General features: G+C 47.2%; 1 protein-coding gene across 6 annotated transcripts in view; it reads right to left on the reverse strand.

Annotated features, from left to right (window-relative positions):
* The window catches only part of FAM131B (family with sequence similarity 131 member B), an 85,255-nt gene extending 64,049 nt beyond the window's left edge, over window positions 1-21,206 (reverse strand). For 3 of the 6 annotated variants that reach the window (XR_007352856.2, XM_048821581.2, XM_048821567.2), the window contains exon 1: window positions 20,782-21,198. Coding sequence is in view for 5 of the 6 variants with exons in the window: in XM_048821581.2 (XP_048677538.1) it covers window positions 20,782-20,809 (28 nt within the window). In the remaining variant the exon portion in view is untranslated. Of the gene's footprint in view, window positions 1-20,781 lie in introns of all 6 variants that reach the window. The other 3 variants (XM_075120060.1, XM_048821590.2, XM_048821598.2) reach the window with 3 other exon arrangements.
* Window positions 21,207-21,508: the final 302 nt, after the last annotated feature.

Raw genomic sequence — 21,508 nt, forward strand, 5'->3', positions numbered from 1 at the left:
ATCAGGGCCCAGCTGGCTCTAGAAAGGCTTTAAGCCAGAAGTTTCAGTAGAGACTCTCTGTAGCTTGCAGAGAGAGGGACCTGGCTGAGAAAGTACCTAGATTGGGAGCTGGGGAGCTTGGGCCTACAAAAGCCCCAGGCTGCAGACCTGGAAAGGCCTGTTAGGTACAGCGGTTGCAGGGGCAGCCACGGGTAGGCAGAGGCAGCAGGTCCAAACCCCCTCGCCTGTGATGAGTGGCTCATACTGCAGTCTGCCCCAGGGAGCAGGGGCTAGTTGGTGACTGGCAGTAGCTTAAGACTGAGGTGAGGTGGGGATAGTGGGTGGGGGTTCCCCTGGGAGGGGGAGACCCAGAACTGTGGGGGTACTGCCGGGGGCCTGAAGAGGGTGCTTCGGAGGCTGGAATGCTAATTCCCTGAGACGACCAGCAGGAGGCACCGTCGGTGAGTCTGTGTCCGGTTACAGTGTCATAAAATCCCATTTCATTTATATTCTTACTGAGCTGCTCAGTCATGAAGCTGCTCAATCACTCTCCCTAGGGAAAGGGAACGTGTCACTCTGTGTAATAACTGGAAAGAACCACTCAGCATGCTTCAGCCAGGATGGCACCTCACCTTCCACCCAGAAGAGACTGGTTATACACCTCAGTCAATGGGAGATTGCATTGCCATTAGTTTTTACAAAACACATCATGCAGAGTAATTAACTACTTCCAAGATCTTATTGAGAAATCTTTACCTTCAACAAGGAGAGTGATCCAACTGGCTCAAGAGAGATTGGCTTTAACATGACTGAACTGACTTCCTAGTGAACTGTCAGGAATCGGGGCCTGCCGCAGAGCCAATCTCTGGCCACCCTAACCAGCACAGCTGGCCTGTTTGCTGCCTGATTGGCTACACTGCCAGATTGGGGGAAGAGTCATCGGACCAGCTGTTAAGCCCAGCAGCAGAAGTTTGGTGGCTGTTCAAAGCATTCACCCACAGCTGTGATAGCTCCTGCCTTCTTCCCAGCCCGTTCTCACTTGGGCTTATTCCAGGTAACCCAGTTCTGATCCATGGTTCTGATTCGTGGCTTTGACTTCTGCTCTGACCTTGGGCTCCTATTCCTGGTGACTGACTCCTTCTCCAACCAGCAGGCCTGACCATCAACATCATGGTCTCTGACATGAAGAAGCTGGAAAATGATCACCAACAAGTCTGCTTCACAGGAGCGGGAGTCTGGATGAACACAGGGAAATGCTCTGCCACATCTAATCAAGGCAACTAACTTCTTTCATTGTCTGTACTATAGATCCAGTACAGGGTTCCTTGTACAATGTGATTATGCAGCTGCATAATAACCTTTTTTTCTTGAAGTTGGTACATAACTGTGCTCCAGACTCCATGTTTTCATTTTAAAAAACTGAAATCTCTTGCAGCTGGCTGGCAACAGTCTGGGAGACACTCTGTGGTCCATGTGTGTTGTGTCCTACCATTACAACCAATCCATACAGCATCTGAGTCTGTTACAGCCCCTCCTATGGAACCTGGTACTTTAGCTTAAGTTGGCTTTCTGTTCTGGGTCCCTAATGTCAGCCACGATAGAAGCCGTCACACCGGCACAGCCACTGTCCATGAGGTACCAGATCAGTACAGATCTTCAGTTCCTAATGCTGTAAACGTGGTAGCTTTCACAGCCAATAAGTCAATTTAATCTTTTGTTCAAAGTTTAAAAACAATGTGCTAGTGTTACCAGACTAAGGGCTTTTCTACATAGCAAGTTAGTGTGCAGTAAGCTAGGGTGTGAATTTAAAGTGCACTAGCTACTCTGCACTAACTCCCTATTTGGGCATTCTTACTGAGCACTAAGGGTATATCTACACAGGGATAAAAGACCGCAGCTGGCTCAGGTCAGCTGACTTGGGCTAGGGGTCTTGGGCTGTGGGGCTAAAAATTGCTGTGTAGATGCCCGGGCTCTAGGACCTTCTCCCTCACAGGAGTCCAGAGCTTGAATTCCAACCCAGGCCCAAACATCTACAAAACAATTTTTCAGCCTCAAAGCCTGAGTCCCATGAGCCAGCTGACCCAGGCCAGCCAAGGCTTTTTTATCCCTGTGTAGACATACCCTAAGTGTGCCATCAGGCAGTTTGACTTAGTACACTTCCAAAGAGCATTAAACTAATGTACACAAGGTTACTTTCCATGGTCAGTAAGCGTGTCCACATAGGCAGTTAGTGTAGAGGAGCTGCTGTGCACCGGCTCCTGTTGGCTTTTTCCCCATGTCGTGGACATATGACCAGGGAAGAGTATAAAAATATTGCTCGGGCATGTAGGAATGATATCAGGAGGGCCAAATCGCACCTAGAGCTGCAGCTAGCAAGAGATGTCAAGAGTAACAAGAAGGGTTTCTTCAGGTATGTTGGCAACAAGAAGAAAGCCAAGGAAAGTGTGGGCCCCTTAATGAATGAGGGAGGCAACCTAGTGACAGAGGATGTGGAAAAAGCTAATGTACTCAATGCTTTTTTTGCCTCTGTTTTCACTAACAAGGTCAGCTCCCAGACTGCTACGCTGGGCATCACAAAATGGGGAAGAGATGGCCAGCCCTCTGTGGAGATAGAGGTGGTTAGGGACTATTTAGAAAAGCCGGACGTGCACAAGTCCATGGGGCCGGACGAGTTGCATCCGAGAGTGCTGAAGGAATTGGCGGCTGTGATTGCAGAGCCATTGGCCATTATCTTTGAAAACTCATGGCGAATGGGGGAAGTCCCGGATGACTGGAAAAAGGCTAATGTAGTGCCAATCTTTAAAAAAGGGAAGAAGGAGGATCCAGGGAACTACAGGCCAGTCAGCCTCACTTCAGTCCCTGGAAAAATCATGGAGCAGGTCCTTAAAGAATCAATCCTGAAGCACTTACACAAGAGGAAAGTGATCAGGAACAGCCAGCATGGATTCACCAAGGGAAGGTCATGCCTGACTAATCTAATTGCCTTTTATGATGAGATTACTGGTTCTGTGGATGAAGGGAAAGCAGTGGATGTATTGTTTCTTGACTTTAGCAAAGCTTTTGACACGGTCTCCCACAGTATTCTTGTCAGCAAGTTAAGGAAGTATTGGCTGGATGAATGCACTATAAGGTGGGTAGAAAGCTGGCTAGAGTGTCGGGCTCAAGGGGTAGTGATCAATGGCTCCATCTCTAGTTGGCAGCCGGTATCAAGTGGAGTGCCCCAGGGGTCGGTCCTGGGGCCGGTTTTGTTCAATATCTTCATAAATGATCTGGAGGATGGTGTGGATTGCACTCTCAGCAAATTTGCGGATGATATTAAACTGGGAGGAGTGGTAGATACGCTGGAGGGGAGGGATAGGATACAGAAGGACCTAGACAAATTGGAGGATTGGGCCAAAAGAAATCTGATGAGGTTCAATAAGGATAAGTGCAGGGTCCTGCACTTAGGACGGAAGAATCCAATGCACCGCTACAGACTAGGGACCGAATGGCTAGGCAGCAGTTCTGCGGAAAAGGACGTAGGGGTGACAGTGGACGAGAAGCTGGATATGAGTCAGCAGTGTGCCCTTGTTGCCAAGAAGGCCAATGGCATTTTGGGATGTATAAGTAGGGGCATAGCGAGCAGATCGAGGGACGTGATCGTTCCCCTCTATTCGACATTGGTGAGGCCTCACCTGGAGTACTGTGTCCAGTTTTGGGCCCCACACTACAAGAAGGATGTGGATAAATTGGAGAGAGTCCAGCGAAGGGCAACAAAAATGATTAGGGGTCTAGAACACATGACTTATGAGGAGAGGCTGAGGGAGCTGGGATTGTTTAGCCTGCAGAAGAGAAGAATGAGGGGGGATTTGATAGCTGCTTTCAACTACCTGAGAGGTAGTTCCAGAGAGGATGGTTCTAGACTATTCTCAGTGGTGGAAGAGGACAGGACAAGGAGTAATGGTCTCAAGTTGCAGTGGGGGAGGTTCAGGTTGGATATTAGGAAAAACTTTTTCACTAAGAGGGTTGTGAAACACTGGAATGCGTTACCTAGGGAGGTGGTAGAATCTCCTTCCTTAGAGGTTTTTAAGGTCAGGCTTGACAAAGCCCTGGGTGGGATGATTTAACTGGGAATTGGTCCTGCTTCGAGCAGGGGGTTGGACTAGATGACCTTCAGGGGTCCCTTCCAACCCTGATATTCTATGATTCTATGATTCTATGTAGACAAGCCCTAATGCACTAAGATGGTCTGGAGAAAGATACTCTGATCATAGAATATCAGGGTTGGAAGGGACCTCAGGAGGTCATCTAGTCCAACGCCCCGCTCAAAGCAGGACCAATCCCCAACTAAATTAGGGCTTTGTCAAGCCTGACCTTAAAAACCTCTAAGGAAGGAGATTCCATCACCTCCCATTTCCCTAGCTACCCCATTCCAGTGCTTCACCACCCTCCTAGGGAAAAAGTTTTTCCTAATATCCAACCTAAACCTCCCCCACTGCAACTTGAGACCATTACTCCTCGTTCTATCATCTGCTACCACTGAGAATAGTCTAGATCCATCCTCTTTGGAACCCCATTTCAGGTAGTGGAAAGCAGCTATCAAATCCTCCCTCATTCTTCTTTTCTGCAGACTGACTAATCCCAGTTCCCTCAGCATCTCCTCATAAATCATGTGCTCCAGACCCCTAATCATTTTTGTTGCCCTCCGCTGGACGTTTTCCAATTTTTCCACATCCTTCTTGTAGTGTGGGGCCCAAAACTGGACACAGTACTCCAGATGAGGCTGCACCAATGTCGAATAGAGGGGAACGATCATGTCCCTCGATCTGCTGGCAATGCTCCTACTTATACAGCCCAAAATGCCGTTAGCCTTCTTGGCAACAAGGGCACACTGTTGACTCATATCCAGCTTCTCGTCCACTGTAACCCCTAGGTCCTTTTCTGCAGAACTGCTGCCTAGCCATTCGGTCCCTAGTCTGTAGCGGTGCATGGGATTCTTCCGTCCTAAGTGCAGGACCCTGCACTTGTCCTTGTTGAACCTCACCAGATTTCTTTTGGCCCAATCCTCTAATTTGTCTAGGTACCTCTGTATCCTATCCCTACCTTCCAGTATATCTACAACTCCTCCCAGTTTAGTGTAATCTGCAAACTTGCTGAGGGTGCAATCCACGCCATCCTCCAGATCATTAATAAAGATATTGAACAAAACCGGCTCTAGGACCGACCCTTGGGGCACTCTGCTTGATACCGGCTGCCAACTAGAGATGGAGCCATTGATCACTACCCGTTGAGCCCGACAATCTAGCCCGCTTTTTATCCACCTTATAGTCCATTCATCCAGCCCATACTCCTTTAACTTGCTGGCAAGAATACTGTGGGAGACCGTATCAAAAGCTTTGCTAAAGTCAAGGAATAGCATGTTCGCTGCTTTCCCCTCATTCGCAAAGCCAGTTATCTCATCATAGAAGGCAATTAGATTAGTCAGGTATGACTTGCCCTCGGTGAATCCATGCTGACTGTTCCTGATCACTTTGCTCTCCTCAAAGTGCTTCAGAATTGATTCCTTGAGGACCTGCTCCATGATTTTTCCAGGGACTGAGGTGAGGCTGACTGGTCTGTAGTTCCCCGGATCCTCCTTCTTCCCTTTTTTAAAGATTGGCACTACATTAGCCTTTCTCCAGTCATCCGGGACCTCGCCCAATCGCCATGAGTTTTCAAAGATAATGGCCAATGGCTCTGCAATCACATCTGCCAACTCCTTTAGCACCCTCGGATGCAGCGCCAAAATTCAGATTCATTAAAAAGAGCAAGAGCTCCAACAGGACAATATTTTTGTTCTGTGTCTATACAGTGCCTAGCACAATAGGATGTTGGCCCATGACTGGGGCGCCTGGGCACTACCACAGTACACATAAATATTATCACCATTATGTCTACTTGGCTGCAGAGCCTGAAAGAGAGAGAGAGAGAGACTCTCTAAATGACCAAATAGTGGATGCCATTATATCTGCAAAATCTCTGACAAACAAACAGAAGTTGTCCTCAGTATAGTGGCTGATACCCTCACAGCACCAAGGAATTCAAAAAGCAGGGAAGAGAGGTAGCTTAGTTAGCTCAGAGGTACCTGGCTACTGAGGCAGATGGCCCACCAAGAGGATTTTCAAAGAAGGTCTTTCCTGAGAGTAATAAATTGGGGCAAGGGGATATAACTAGGAGTCGTGAAATGAAATTCAATAAAGGAATATTTCAGGCTGCATATCAGCAAATATTTGCTAATGGTGAGATCTAACAGACCGTGGAATATTCTCCACGAGGGAGATTGTAAACCTCCTAGGACAGGAACCAGGGTGGATAAAAATCAATGATTTAAAAAATCTGATTTTTTTTAAAATTTAAATTGGATTTTGATAAAATAGTTTTAGTGAAGACACACTGTAGCTCAAAGATATCTCATCATGGAACAGGGATTATAAATTCTAATTCTATAGTATGAGACAATATATTCATGTAATGCTTAAGAAAAGGTTTGTAAATGAGTTCCAGTAGTTCATGGATTAGGGACCCAAATTTATGGGATTCCAGGGGCTTCTGTATAGATTATTTAGGTTCATCTTTCTATCTACCCAATGGGACTCAGTGCTCAGTCTAGAAGATACCATCAGAGATGCTGAGTTTTGCAGTTCTCAAACTGGATTTGTGTCTCCAGAGATAACATGCTTGTTAACAGCAAAAATGTTTTTAAATAAATAAATATCGAGGTGAGAAATAACAGACCTCAATCCTACTGTCCCTCTGCAAATTTGTGTACACAGAGTCAATCCCTTACCTCTCTCTAAAAGCAGTGAATAGGAGATTGTTGGGGGGGGGGGGGGGGGGATAAATCTGGACAAGGAGAAGAAGCTTGGAGATAAATGTGAGAAGGGAGGGACAGGCAGTAGAAACAAAAGTGAAACTGTTTGAGCAGCATATTCCAGAAGTCTTGAGGTCTTTGAGTGTAGCCTTCATTGATTTGAGATCTACTATACCATTCTCTCACTAGAAGGGAAAACCTATAATGGCAGCAGGCCCTAAAAGAGACCCAGTTTGGGAATATTTTAATGAAGTTCCTCTACCTGTGGGTAAGACAGGCATGTGTGCAAAATGCAAACAGTGCAACAAAGAAAGGCAAGAATGAAACAACATCATGAGAAATGTTCCTTCTCAGGAGGAAGCTGTGTTGAAGATGATGAAAGGAACATGTCTGAACATGCAGGATCTTCAGGTTGGTAAACTTTTTTATTTCATATTTCTTTCTTAAGGACTGCCTGTGTTCCTTCTGGACTATTCTTGAATTCTCATGTTTGAGCAAAAAATATAGTTATTCTATGGTAGGGGTTCCCAAACTTGGTTCTCGGCTTGTTCAGGGTAAGTCCCTGGCAGGCTGTGAGACACTTTGTTTATCTGAGCGTCCGCAGGTATGGCGTTCGCAGCTCCCAGTGGCCGCGATTTGCCGTTTCTGGCCAATGGGAGCTGCAGGAAGTGGTGGCCCAGCCCGCGCTGGTTCCCGCAGCTCCCATTGGCTGGGAACGGCAAACCACAGCCACTGGGAGCTCCGAGTGGCTGTACCTGCAGATGCTCAGGTAAACAAAGCATCTCGCAGCCTGCCAGGGGCTTACCCTGAACAAGCCTTGAACCAAGTTTGGGAACCCCTGCTCTATGGTACTATCATTTTAGATGCAGTTGTGATAAAAAAATAAATAGTTGAAATAGGCAGATCATCCTTTTACAATTTCACCTTTAAAGTAGTACTGAGTGTCAGTGAATGCAATGAGTAATACTAAATGAGCGGTATGGTAATAATAATTAAATAACTGCATTGATTTATTTTGTTTAGGAAAATCCATCCCCAACATATAGGATTCTGAAGACTATCCACCTTCAAGATCACTATTGTTTTCTATAGTTTCAGAGTTATCTGCTAATGATAGTGTTTCAGTCACATCATGTATGTCACATAGCCACAGTATATCACCTGTAGCAAAAAAAAATAAATAAAAATAAACAAATAAAAAATCTCCATCATCCAGGAACAACCATAGATAAATTTGTGATAAGAACCAGCAGATTACAAAAAGAGGTAATTGATGAAAAAATTGCCTGGTTTGTTTATGCAACAAACTCTCCTTTCCGTATCATTGAGAACTCACACTTCATTAACATGGTTCAGTCATTAAGACCAGGATAGAGTCCACCCAACAGAGCAGATGTTGCAGGCAAATTGCTGGATAAAGTGTATGAAAGAGAAACTGAACAGTGTGCAAAAGGTCGAGAGGGCAAAATTATTAACCTGAGTCTTGATGGATGGAGCAATGTCCACAATGATCCTGTTGTATGTGCTTGTGTGACAACAGAAGAAGGGAATGTCTTCCTTACAGAAATAATTGATACATCAGGAAATGCACACAAAGCAGAATACTTATAAGAAGTAGCAGTAAAAACTATAACAAACTGTGGGGGAAAAAAATTCAAATGTCTATCACGCAGTTTGGTCACAGACAATACACAGCTTGCAAATGTATCCAAGATGAGAAGAAATTATTTAGAAGAGAGTCCCAAGCTAATAACATATGGTTGCAGTGCTCATTTGATGCACCTCCTAGTCAAAGACTTCAGTGTTCCATAAATAAAGGCTAATGTTGTTGAAATTGCTAAATTCTTCTGTAACAACCACTTTGCAGCAGCTGCTCTGGAAAAAAACAGTGGGAGGAGCCAAGCTAACTCTCCCACAAGACGTGCGATGGAACTCAGTAGTGGACTGGTTTGAGCACTATATTAAGAACTGGCCTAATCTGACAGTTTGTGAACAAAATCATGAAAAAACAGATGGCACTGTCACAGCCAAAGTTCTCAACACTGGGCTTAAGAGAAATGTTGACCACATACTGAATATCCTGAAGCCTATTTCTGTAGCCTTGAACAAAATGCAGGGAAATAGCTGTTTTATTGCTGATGCTGTTGAAATTTGGAAGGAGCTGAGTGAGATCTTAAAAAGAGAAATATGCCATGACAGAGTTACATTACAAGCATTAAAAAAACAAATGGGACAAGCACTATCTCCAGCTCATTTTCTTGCAAATATTCTCAATACTCGGTACCAGGGTCAAACCTTAACTGCTGAAGAAGAGGAGTTGACTATGACATGGACCTCCAGCAATCATCCCTCCATAATGCCAACTATAATAAACTTCAGAGCTAAGGGTGAACCATTCAAGAAATATATGTTTGCTGATGATGTTTTAAAGAAAGTCACACCAGTGAACTGGTGGAAGCCATTTAAGCACTTGGATTCAGAGACTGTTGAAGTGATCATCTCACTTTTAACAGTAGTAGCTTCTTCTACCGGTGTAGAAAGAATATTTTCTTCCTTTGGACTAATTCATTCCAAACTGAGAAATCGTGGTTTTTCTTTTTCAAATTATGAACAAACAGGAAAATGAAGGTGAAGATAACTGAGTTAGCTGCAGAAGCCAATATTTTAAGTTTCTCATATTGACCTGGCTGACATAGTCTAATTTTTTAAAAAAAATTTCATTTAACTGTTTTAGTTAAAAACAATTTTAATAAAAACAAACCTGATTTTAAAAAACTTGAATGTTTAACTAAATTAAAAAAAAATCATGTTTGTTTTGTTATGTGATACAGCATGGTCAGAAGGCATCAGGATAGTGATATAGGAGAGAGATGTAAGTCCCAGGATGAGGAATCATAGAATCATAGAATATCAGGGTTGGAAGGGAACTCAGGAGGTCATCTAGTCCAACCCCCGCCTCAAAGCAGGACCAATCCCCAATTAAATCATCCCAGCCAGGGCTTTGTCAAGCCTGACCTTAAAAACTTCTAAGGAAGGAGATTCTACCACCTCCCTAGGTAACGTATTCCAGTGTTTCACCACCTTCTTAGTGAAAAAGTTTTTCTTAATATCCAACCTAAACCTCCCCCACTGCAACTTGAGACCATTACTCCTTGTCCTGTCATCTTCCACCACTGAGAATATTCTAGAACCATCCTCTCTGGAACCACCTCTCAGGTAGTTGAAAGCAGCTATCAAATCCCCCCTCATTCTTCTCTTCTGCAGATTAAACAATCCCAGTTCCCTCAGCCAATCCTCATAAGTCATGTGTTCCCGATCCCTAATCATTTTTGTTGCCCTTCTCTGGTCTCTCTCCAGTTTATCCACATCCTTCTTGTAGTGTGGGGCCCAAAACTGGACACAGTACTCCAGGTGAGGCCTCACCAATGTCGAATAGAGGGGAACGATCACGTCCCTCGATCTGCTCGCTATGCCCCTACTTATACATCCCAAAATGCCATTGGCCTTCTTGGCAACAAGGGCACACTGCTGACTCATATCCAGCTTCTCGTCCACTGTCACCCCTAGGTCCTTTTCCGCAGAACTGCTGCCTAGCCATTCGGTCCCTAGTCTGTAGCTGTGCATTGGGTTCTTCCGTCCTAAGTGCAGGACCCTGCACTTATCCTTATTGAACCTCATCAGATTTCTTTTGGCCCAATCCTCCAATTTGTCTAGGTCCCTCTGTATCCTATCCCTGCCCTCCAGCGTATCTACCACTCCTCCTAGTTTAGTATCATCCGCAAATTTGCTGAGAGTGCAATCCACACCATCCTCCAGATCATTTATGAAGATATTGAACAAAACCGGCCCCAGGACTGACCCCTGGGGCACTCCACATGACACCGGCTGCCAACTAGACATGGAGCCATTGATCACTGCCCGTTGAGCCCGACAATCTAGCCAACTTTCTACCCACCTTATAGTGCATTCATCCAGCCCATACTTCTTTAACTTGCTGACAAGAATACTGTGGGAGACCATGTCAAAAGCTTTGCTAAAGTCAAGAAACAATACATCCACTGCTTTCCCTTCATCTACAGAACCAGTAATCTCATCATAGAAGGCGATTAGATTAGTCAGGCATGACCTTCCCTTGGTGAATCCATGCTGGGAGAAGCCTTATTCCCTGTAGAGGGAAGAAAGGTTTCTATAGATTAATTAAAAGCACCTGAAGCCAATTAGAGCACCTGAAGCTAGTCACCTGATAAAACCCCCCTGCTTCAATCAGCCAGGGAAAGGAGTTGGAGCAGAGTGCAGTTTGGAGGAGTTGGAGTAGAGGAGAGTTTGGAGAAGTGCTGTGGCTGGCTAGAAGATCAAGACCCTAGGTAAAGAGACACCCAGCTTGTGCAGAGAGAGAGAGAGAGAGAGAGCAGGAAGCCCCACAAGCTGAAGAGCAGGAAAGGGAAGTAGCACAGGGGAAGGAAGCACTAGTTCAAGTGGCTTACCACTATCCCGAGGGCCCCTGGGCTGGGACACGGAGTAGAGGGTGGACCCGGGTCCCTCCCTCTACTGTCCCACTAGTAACCCAGAGAAGGGTAGTGGAAATACCCTACTTCAGAGGCAGGAAACTGTGCCCGAACCCCCCCACCCCCAAGAAGAGGAAGTGCGGGACCCATCTTAATTGTACCGGCAATTTGCCACATGTGGTGTTAGGAGTGGGATCTCCACGCTGGGGACTTAAACCAAAGTTTAACCAAAACCATCCTGTCCCCAAGATGGACAACATGGTCAAGGCTCTAATACAAGCCACTGTGGCCCAGCAGGAGGCTACCCAAATCCAAGCAACTGCCCAACTGGAGGCGACTCGGGTGCAGCAGGAGATTAATCAGCTGTTGATGAATCAGGCTGCCCAGGACCGAGCTCTGCTACAGGAGCTGGCAAACCAGATGAATGCCCTTATGGAGCAGAACCACAATTGTGACGGAACCCAGACTGTATGGGCCAGCCACTGCCTACAGAAAATGACATGGGAGGATGATGTAGAGGCATACTTCCTGGCATTTGAGAGAACAGCCCTGCGGGAGGCCTGGCCCTGAGATCAGTGGTCTGGTATCCTCTCCCTGTTCCTGTGTGGAGAGGCCCAGAAGGTCTACTACGATATGGCTGCAGAGACTGCGGAGGATTACCCCCAGCTGAAGGCAGAGACCCTGGCCAGAGTAACCACAGCGTTGCGAGCCCAGAGGTTTCATGAATGGCAGTATACAGAGGACAAGACACCCCGATCGCAATTGTTTGACCTGATCCACCTGACCTGGAAATGGCTGCGCCCTGACGCCCTCAGCTCTGGGAAGATGATGGAGCTCCTGGTACTGGACCGGTATATGAGGGGGCCTTTGGGCTTGGGTTGGCCAGAATGACCCCTCTACCTATGATGAGTTGGTCTCCCTTGTGGAAAGACAGCTGGCAGCCTGTGAACTGTTCCAGACCCCAGGGGGTGAAACACGGCAAACCAGGAAGACACCCAAACCCAAGGCCCTGGATTGTTGAAAACTACAGAAGAACCATAACTGGGTGGAAAGACACTGAGGAAGGGCCCGAGGCCAAGAAGGGACCTGGGGGTTTGGGAAGAGAGGGCTGGGGGGGCCAACCAAATAGCCCCAGGCAGAGGGCGGCAACTGGGATAAGGGGTCGGTGTTACGAGTGTGGGGAATTGGGGCATATAGCAGCCCAATGCCCCAACATGGAAGAACCTATGCAGTGCAATCTGGGGGATCCTGGGGAACAATGTGACCCCTACCCGGCTGATTAGGCCACAATGACCTCACATGGGTATACAAGGTCAGTAAAGATGAATGGTATTGTGACCATAGCATTAGTAGATCTGGGAGTGCTGTCACGCTGGTCTTGGGGAAGTTGGTGGGGCAAGACCAACTAACCCGGGCTAAAACCACAGGGGTAAGGTGCGTTCATGGCACCGTAAATTTCTACCCTACAATCCCAGTACGGATTGAGATCCAGGGAAACACTACCAGGGTAACTGCAGGAGTGGTCCGTATGCTCCCCTACCCGGTCTTAATTGGTAGGGACTTCCCTGGGTTTGAGAGCTTACTCCCCACAGTAGAGCCAGGGGAGGGTAGCAACCCCTGGGCTGAGACGGAGGCACCTACAGATAGCCTCACCCCAATTTTTGCCGAATTTGCCCCAGAGCTGTTTTCATCCCCCGGGAAACCCTGAAAGTCTAGGCGGGAAAAGAGGGCAGATAAAAGGCTAGGGACCAGGATTCTAGCAGAGAACCAGAAAGCCTCCCTTGTTGGTAAGCGAACCCGTTCAGGAGGCCAGGAGACAATTCAGGCCAGTGAGGACTCAGAGGCAGTTCCTAGCCTAAGTAGGGCAACCCAAGGGGCGGAGAAGAAATAGGTCCCATGGAGTTAGGTCAAATCGGTACCGCAAGTGAGAATTTCAGGCAGGACGAAGCCAATGACCCACAATATGCGAATATGAGGGAGGAGGTAGTGGAAGTAAATGGCGTACCCGTGGAAGGAAAGACCAAAGGCCCAAGGCCGTATTATGTGATCAAACGTGATCTGTTGTACCTAATAGTGCAAATTCGAGGGGAAGAAGTAGAGCAGCTCTTAGTCCCACGGAAACACACAAGGGCAGTACTAGAGTTAGCTCACAGTCATTTATTTGGGGGACATTTAGGAGTAGACAAGACACTTGATAGAGTCCTAAGAAGATTTTATTGGCCAGGAATACATGCGGAGGTCCAATGCTATTGTACCTCCTGCCCAGAATGCCAGTTGCATAGCCCCCGACCTCACTTGCAGGCCCCATTAGTACCTTTGCCTATTATTGAAGTCCCTTTTGAAAGGATAGCCATAGACCTAGTGGGCCCGCTGGAAAGATCAGCACGGGGCCACCGAAATGTATTAGTCATCCTTGACTACGCCACACGGTATCCAGAAGCCATTCCTTTAAGAAACCCCACACCAAGGCAATAGCAAAAGAACTACTTCAGATTTTTGCCAGAGTGGGCATCCCTAAGGAGATCCTGACTGACCAAGGAACCCCTTTCATGTCGAAATTAATGAAGGACTTATGTACCCTGCTCTGCATCCATGCCATATGGACCTCAGTCTACCATCCACAAACAGATGGACTGGTAGAGCGGTTTAACCGCACCCTTCATGGTATGATCCGGAAGGTGGTAGCACAGGACGGAAAAGACTGGGATACCCTTCTACCGTATCTAATGTTTGCAATACGGGAAGTCCCGGTTTCTCTCCCTTTGAGCTACTATACGGACATCACCCACGCGGAATATTAGATATCGCCAAGGAGGACTGGGAAGAACCCAACCCAGGAAAGAATGTCATTGAGCATGTGACACAGATGAAAGAGCGTATAGTTCGAGTAACCCCTGTAGTATAAGAACATTTGGAAAAAGCACAAGAGACCCAGCGGACATATAACTGCCGGGCGAAAGTATGGAAATTTCAGCCGGGAGAACGGGTGATGGTGCTAGTGCCGACAGCAGAAAGCAAACTCCTGGCCAGCTGGCATGAGCCGTATGAGATAGTGGAAGCCATTGGGGAAGTGGACTATAAGGTCAGACAACCAGACCTCCAAAGACCGGAGCAGATCTACCACGTAAACTTACTGAAGCCCTGGCCTGACCGAGGCACATGCCTGGTCATTCGGAGAGCTCCACCTCAGATGGACGACCCACAGGAGCAGGTGAGGATATCTCACGAGTTAGTCCCAGAACAACGAACAGAGGTCATTGATAAGATCCAACAGAACCAAGATGTGTTCTGTACACAGCCGGGCCATACAACACTGGTCCAACATCATTTTGTCACCAGGCCCAGAATAAGGGTGATGATAAGACTACCAGATACCGGAAGCTAAAAGAGAGAAAATTAGGACAGAAGTGAAGAAGATGTTGGAACTTGGGGTTATTGAAGAATCCCACAGCCAGTGGTCCAGCCCTATCGTCCTAGTACCCAAGCCTGACGGCACCCTGAGATTTTGCAACGACTTCCGGAAGTTGAATGAAGTATCCCAATTCGATGCCTATCCGATACCACGTGTCGATGAGCTAGTTGATCAGTTAGGCAAGGCCTGATACCTAACCACTCTGGACCTGACCAAAGGATATTGGCAAATTCCCCTGGCCAAGAACGCCAAGGAGAAGACTGCTTTCTCTACACCTGATGGCCTGTTCCAATACACTGTCCTTCCTTTCGGACTCCATGGGGCCCCTGCAACATTCTAACGAGTTACGGATAAATTGCTGCGACCCCATGCCAGGTATGCCGCCGCCTATTTAGACGATATAGTCATCCATAGCCCTGACTGGGAAATGCACCTAGGGAAAGTAGAAGCGGTACTAGACACCCTGTGGAAGGCCGGCCTCGCTGCCAACCCTCTCAAGTGCGTGATAGGACTAGCTTAGGCGAGATACCTCGGGTATATAGTAGGGAGAGGCTTGGTAAAACCCCAATGGAACAAAGTGGAGGCAATACAAGATTGGCCTCGGCCAGTCCGTAAAAGACAGGTCAGAGCGTTTCTTGGGTTAGTAGGATACTATTGGAGATTCATCCCTCTTTTCGCCACAAGAGCAGGGCCATTGATGGACCTGATAAAGGCTCGGGGCCCCAAGATAGTAAAATGGTCTGATGCAGCAGAAGGAGCATTCACAGATTTAAGGACAGCCCTTTGCTGCCATCCAGTACTCATAGCCCCAGACTTCAAGAAAGAATTTGTCCTACAAACAGATGCCTCGGAAGTAGGGCTAGGAGCCGTTCTTTTGCAGATGGTAGGGGAGGAGGAACACCCAATCCTGTACCTCAGCCAGAAGCTCCTCCCCAGGGAACGAAAGTATGCCTTTGTTGAAAACGAATGTCTGGTAATAAAATGGGCCATGGAAATGCTCCGCTACTACCTACTGGGGCAGCGATTTACCCTGATGGCAGACCACGCCCCGCTCCACTGGATGCACAGAAACAAGAAGAATGAAGAGTGACTAGATGGTTCCTATCTCTGCAACTCTTTCATTTCTGAGTACAGCATAGGGCTGGAAGCCAACACGGCAATGCAGATGGCTTGTCACAAAAGCATTGCCTCTCATCCCAAGTAGCCCAACCCCATGGTGTTGAGCTGGGGGGGAGGATATGTGATACAGCATGGCCAGAAGGCATCAGGATAGTGATATAGGAGAGATATGTAAGTCCCAGGATGAGGAGAAGCCTTATTCCCTGTAGAGGGAAGAAAGGTTTCTATAGATTAATTAAAAGCACCTGAAGCCAATTAGAGCACCTGAAGCTAGTCATCTGATAACCCCCCCCTGCTTCAATCAGCCAGGGAAAGGAGTTGGAGCAGAGTGCAGTTTGGAGGAGTTGGAGTAGAGGAGAGTTTGGAGAAGTGCCGTGGCTGGCTAGAAGACCAAGACCCTAGGTAAAGAGACACCCAGCTTGTGCAGAGAGAGAGGGCAGGAAGCCCCACAAGCTGAAGAGCAGGAGAGGGAAGTAGCCCAGGGGAAGGAAGCACTAGTTCAAGTGGTTTACCACTATCCCTAGGACTCCTGGGCTGGGATCCGGAGTAGAAGGCGGGCCCGGGTCCCTCCCTCTCCACTACCCTTCTCTGGGTTACTAGTGGGATAGTAAATACCCTAGTTCAGGAGCAGGAAACTGCACCCTGAACCCCCACCCTGAAGAAGAGGAAGCGTGGGACCCATCATAATCGTACTGGCAGTTTGCCACTGTTAAAATATTATATGTTTGCTGTTCGAAGAAAAAAAATCCAGAATACATAATGTTGTTGTTTTAGTTAAATAAAATAATTTAAATGTCTGTCTGGTGATGTTCTCCTCCTAATACAGCATGGCAAGAAAATCTTCCAAATACTAATGATGAACCTGTTGAATTGGAGATAGTTCACCTCCCAATGACTTCATAAATATCTGCTTCAGTTACCTTTGGTAAATAAAATAACCAAACAATCATTCATTTTCTGATATACCTGTAAAACTAATCTGAAAAGTTTTCAAAATAAGTCACTTTTAAAATGTATAGTGTGTACCTTCTAAAAATGAAACTTACATCTCTGGGTTGTGAAGAATATGTATTAAGGTTATAACAATCAACAAGAATGCACTTTTATGTAGAAATCCATGATTAAATTGAGTCTTCCTGACTAGTGATTTAACTCATGATTTAAATCAATTTGATTTAAATCAAATCCACCCTGACAGGAACTTTTTTTTTATTCAGGATTTGTACAGCACCTAGCACAAGGGGGCTCCTGATCCATGACTAAGGCTCTTAGGTGCTATGGTAATATAAATAAGAAATAATTAGGTGGGAGAAACCACTTGGATTGCTTAAAATTGGAATGGACAAAGCCCTGGAGCAATCCTAAGGAAAAATCCAGCAGTGGTGTATGAGGGACTAAATGTGATTTACTAGGTCTTTTCTATCACTAACTGCCATAATCCAAAATCCTGAGTTGAAAACTATTCCGATTCAGAGATACAACCAGTACAGTATCATTGCTCCCTCTCTAGCCCCACAACCACTTGATCTGAGTGATGGAACATGTAGACCCCATATTAAATCAATTCTGCAAGAAACAGGGCAGCAAGATTCATAGATTCCAAGGCCAGAAGGGACCATTGAGATCATCTAGTCTGACCTCTGGTATAACATAGGTCATAGAACTTCCCTGAAAAAATTCCTAGAGGAGATCTTTTAGACAAACAATCTAATCCTGATTTAAAAATTCTAAGTGATGGAGAACCCACCATCACTCTTGTTAAATTGTTCCACTTGATCATTGCTCTCACTTTTAAAAATGTATACCTTTTTTCGAGTCTGAATATTTCTAGTTTCAACTTCCAACCACTGGATCATGTTATATCTTTCTATACTAGATTGAAGAGCCTATTATCAAATATTTATTCCGCATATATATACTTGTAGATGGTATCCATCCCTTAACCTTCCCTTTGATAAGCTAAATAGATTGAGCTCCTGGAGTCTGTCACTTGAAGGGATGTTGTCCAATCCTTTAATCATTCTCGTGGCTCTTCTCTGAACCCTCTACAATTTATCAACATTTTTCTTAAATTGTGGACACCAGAACTGGAGACAATAGTCCAGCAACAGTCACTTCAGTGCCAAGTATGGAGGAAATATAACATCTCTACTCCTACTTGAGATTCCCCTGTTTATGCACTCCAGGATTGCATTAGCTCTTTTGACCATAGAGTAGCATTGAGAATGTATGTTTAGCTGATTATCCAACAGGACCCCCAAATCATTTTCAGAGTCAATGCTTCCCAAATTAGAGTCCTAAAACTATGGTTGACATATTTTGTTCCTCAATGTATACATTTATATTTAGCCATATCAAAATGCATATTGTTTGCTTGCAGGCAGCGTACCAAGTGAGCTAGTACCACTTCCGCAATTTTTGTGTCATCTGCAAACTTTTTCTGTGACAGTTTTCTATGTTTTCTTCCAGGTCATTGATAAAAATGTTAAATAGCGTAGAAGTGAGAACTGTTCCCAGTAGCGTAGAACTGAGAACTGTTCCCAGTGGGACCTCACTAGAAACACACACACACACTGAGTTCACATTTGAGTCCTAACAGTAAGCCAGCTTTTAATCCATTTAATGTATGCCATGCTAATTTTATATAGTTCTAGTTTTTTTATCATGTCATGAACTAAGTTCACAACCATGTCTTGGAGCTCAGAGGCCTATACCTGTCTGACCTGGTATTTAAAGGCATTAATTTCCTACACTGGCCATCTTCACAGTCCTGAGGAAGCCTCATAATGGGAGCCTATAAGATTGGATAACACAGATTCTCCACTCCCAGCAGAATTCCTCCAGACAAACTTCCCCACTTTTCCCACCACCTCTGTGCAGTCTTTAGCTCCCTGACCCAGCACTCGAGAGAGATATGGTCACTGATGAGCCAGAGCTGGGAACAGTGGGCACAGGTGGTAGGCATCAGACACAATTACTAGGCAGATCTCTCTCTCTTTCTCTCTCTCTCACACACACACACACATATACACACACAGTTCTACAGCTCCCAAAACACAGGTCTCTATCATATGAACTAAAGGCAAATTCCTTCAGCTAACTCTATTAGTAGATCTCTTATTTTCTTTGTGGGCCCAGCAACTATGGGACAATGCCCCTCATACATATACAAAGCCAGTTTATTACAACAGGTCCAACAACACCTTGGGATATTATGGACCATATTTTTAAAAGTTATGGTATAGGTGCAGTTGCACATGCAAGTTGCAATTAGTTATCATCAACAGGTGACCAGATGGACATTTAGTCACCTAAACAACCATGTCCACACATTGTTACCTGCAAATGCAGGTGACCAGTTACACAGACTTTTTGCAATGCAGAATTCAGGCCTCCAGTCATAAAAACATGGTCCTATGTTTAAAAAAAAAAATGTGTGGGTAAAGATGAGCAGCTCAGTACAGTTCTAGCCAACTGGGAGTGGGTGTCACTGAAGATGTTTGTTATTTTCTGATGGGGGGGCAAAATGAGGGGGTGGAAGGGGATCAAATATGTTTAGTTCAGAGACCACACGGATATGGCAACATGGCAGGATAGATAAATAATGTCCTTGGCACAGTGCTCACTCAGCCTGGGGGGAAGAGGAGTAGGGAGGGCAGTGTTGTTGACTTGCTACAGGGAAAGGGTCCAGGTGCCATCATGTTGGGTAAGAAGTATCCTAGAAAGTGTTTGGTGTTCTCTGATGTTGTGAGGTATTAGAGAAGAGAGTACCTTCTTGGTGGATGTGGGGTAGAAACCTTTCTGTCATGGTGTACGCTTGTTACTCTGAGGGTACATTGGTGACACAGTGAGAAGATGTTCCCAGGAGTGTTCTCTTGATGTGTAGAGGGAGGGTGAGGTGCTCAGCAGCAGGGGAAAACTGGGTTTCTCGTCCTCTGATCAGGCACAGGTGTCACAGGATAGGAACACATCTTTTGAAAAGTCTTCCCTGGGTTTGCTTTTGGGGGAAGTGGTTCAATGACCCCCACAGCCCTAGTTGATTGGTTCTGGTCTCAGGGGGTTGTACAGGGTTTATGTAGTTTGGAAAGGTCTTGGGGTGGGAGATACTGGTGAGCTGGATGAGGTGGGTGTGTAACATATACCCCTTGGGGGGTGTTGTGTGAGAGTGTGGGCTGCAGAGGTAGATGTGTGGATAGTGTCCCCGGGGACCTGTGAGAAACAAGGTGCCTGAGGTCGTATCTGTTAATAGACCCCCTTCTGTTGGTGAAAGAGACCAGCGTTTGAGCTACACAGAGCTCTTCTTCAGGTCGTGTGAGGATGTGTTATTCTGAGGCGTTGTGCCTAAGCGTGCGTTTAGTGGCGGGGGGGGGGTGTCCCTTGGCGGATGGGGGTTGTCACAGAGGCTGCGAAGTGGGTGCACAGCAGAAGGGGGTGCCTTGGTATGCCTCTTGTGCGGTGGGAGGGACTCTCTGGGTGTTGTTATTCTCCGATGAGGCGTGGGTAGCAGAGGGGAGGGGGGGGGAAGATGTGCAGCTCTCACTGCAGTGATATGGATAGTCCGATCATAACAATAACCCCCCCCCCCCAGTAGGAGGAGAAGGTGCGGCTGGCCCCTAATCCAGGTCTCCCTCCTCTCAGGAGCATACCCGCACCTCAGGATCCCCTGAGCCGCACCGCGGGGGCTCGCCCCGCAGCAGGGAAAGCAAGGCAAAGAACAGCAAAGAACAGGGAGCTGTAAAGCACCGTGCACACCCAATGGCGTTGAGAGACTGGGGGCAGGGATAGAGGGAGAGAAAGACCGGGGGAGAAAAGTCCTTACCTGTCCATCCCCCTTCAGCCACGGAAGGATCGCTACATGCAAAGGGAAGGGCAGCCGGAGAGCTGAACAGCAGCAGCTCCCTGGAGCCTCCTTCCCCCCACCCTCCCCGGCTTCTTACCTACAGTCCTGGATCCTATGCAGCCCATCAGTCTAGCAGGTCCCCGCGGAGGAGGCAGCAGCCGCAGCAGGGAGGAGGAGGGAAGTGGGCGAAGGTGTCGGAGGAGAGGGTGGGGTGGGGGAGCTCCAGTTATGGTGAATGTCCAGTGTGGCCCAGCCTGTGCCGGCGGAGGGGCATGGTCCGCAGTGAGCTCGCCTTACCCGCCCCGGACAGACAGCCCGGCGAAGAGGCAGGGAGGGAGGCAGGAGATGCTCCGGGCCAGGCTCTCCGACCAAGATGCTCTAACCAGCCACACCTCGCCTGCCACAGCGCTGCCTCCTCTCCCTCTGCGTCCCTGTCTCTTTCCCTCGCTCCTCTCTCCCCCCTCGCTCGCTCTTCCAGGCTTGGATGCTACAAGGATCTTCAGAGGAGGAGGCGCAGGAGGAGGGCTGAGATTGGGTAAACAGCTCAGGTCCTGAGCGCGGGGCTACCATTGGCTGAGCCCGCGCCGCGGCTGCAGGAGGCAGGGAAGAGGGAGCAAGGAGCCCGCACGATGCTGGACCGTACACACCCACCCGCTGGCAGCCGGGCTGGAGAGGCTGCCTGGCCCTGGGACCGGGGGAGGGCGGGAAGCAGGCGAGGAGGTGATAAGCGCTGGAAGGAGCAATTCGCGTTCCCAACAGAAGACAAAGGGAGCAATGGAGAGGGAGAGCTCCCAGGGACGGGGCCATTTTGAGGCTGTCAGAGA

Source organism: Caretta caretta, chromosome 1, assembly GCF_965140235.1.
Source record: "Caretta caretta isolate rCarCar2 chromosome 1, rCarCar1.hap1, whole genome shotgun sequence".
Taxonomy (NCBI): domain Eukaryota; kingdom Metazoa; phylum Chordata; order Testudines; family Cheloniidae; genus Caretta; species Caretta caretta.